The sequence below is a fragment of the Chaetura pelagica genome, unplaced genomic scaffold (genome assembly GCF_000747805.2).
Source record: "Chaetura pelagica isolate M959 unplaced genomic scaffold, ChaPel_1.0 scaffold2104, whole genome shotgun sequence".
In the NCBI taxonomy this organism is placed as follows: Eukaryota; Metazoa; Chordata; class Aves; order Apodiformes; family Apodidae; genus Chaetura; species Chaetura pelagica.
In genome coordinates this window covers 1-379 of record NW_009953026.1, presented here as the reverse complement: position 1 = coordinate 379, position 379 = coordinate 1, and the positions used below count along the sequence as shown (strand labels likewise).

General features: G+C 67.5%; 1 protein-coding gene across 1 annotated transcript in view; it reads left to right on the top strand.

Moving 5' to 3' along the window:
• LRRC4 (leucine rich repeat containing 4) overlaps nt 1-376 on the top strand; it is a gene marked incomplete at both ends in the record, with an annotated part of 1390 nt that extends 1014 nt beyond the window's left edge. The window contains one exon of the mRNA XM_009996648.1: nt 26-376. Within this exon, the coding sequence (XP_009994950.1) occupies nt 26-376 (351 nt within the window). The remainder of the gene's footprint in view (nt 1-25) is intronic.
• Between the last annotated feature and the right edge of the window lie 3 nt (nt 377-379).

Here is a 379-nt window from a genome sequence, read left to right as displayed (position 1 = left end):
CGGCCGCTGCCACGCGCGGCTGCACATGCGGGGCCGCTTCCTGGTGGAGGTGGATCAGCCCTCCTTCCAGTGCTCGGCGCCCTTCATCATGGACGCCCCGACGGACCTGAACATCTCGGAGGGTCGGGTGGCCGAGCTCAAGTGCCGGACGCCGTCCATGTCGTCGGTGCGGTGGCTGCTGCCCAACGGGACGGTGCTGAGCCACGCGTCCAGCCACCCCCGCATCGCCGTCCTCAACGACGGCACCTTGAACTTCTCCCACGTCCTGCTGACGGACACGGGGCTCTACACCTGCATGGTGACCAACGTGGCGGGGAACTCCAACGCCTCGGCCTACCTCAACGTCAGCACGGCCGAGCTCAACACCTCCAACTACAGC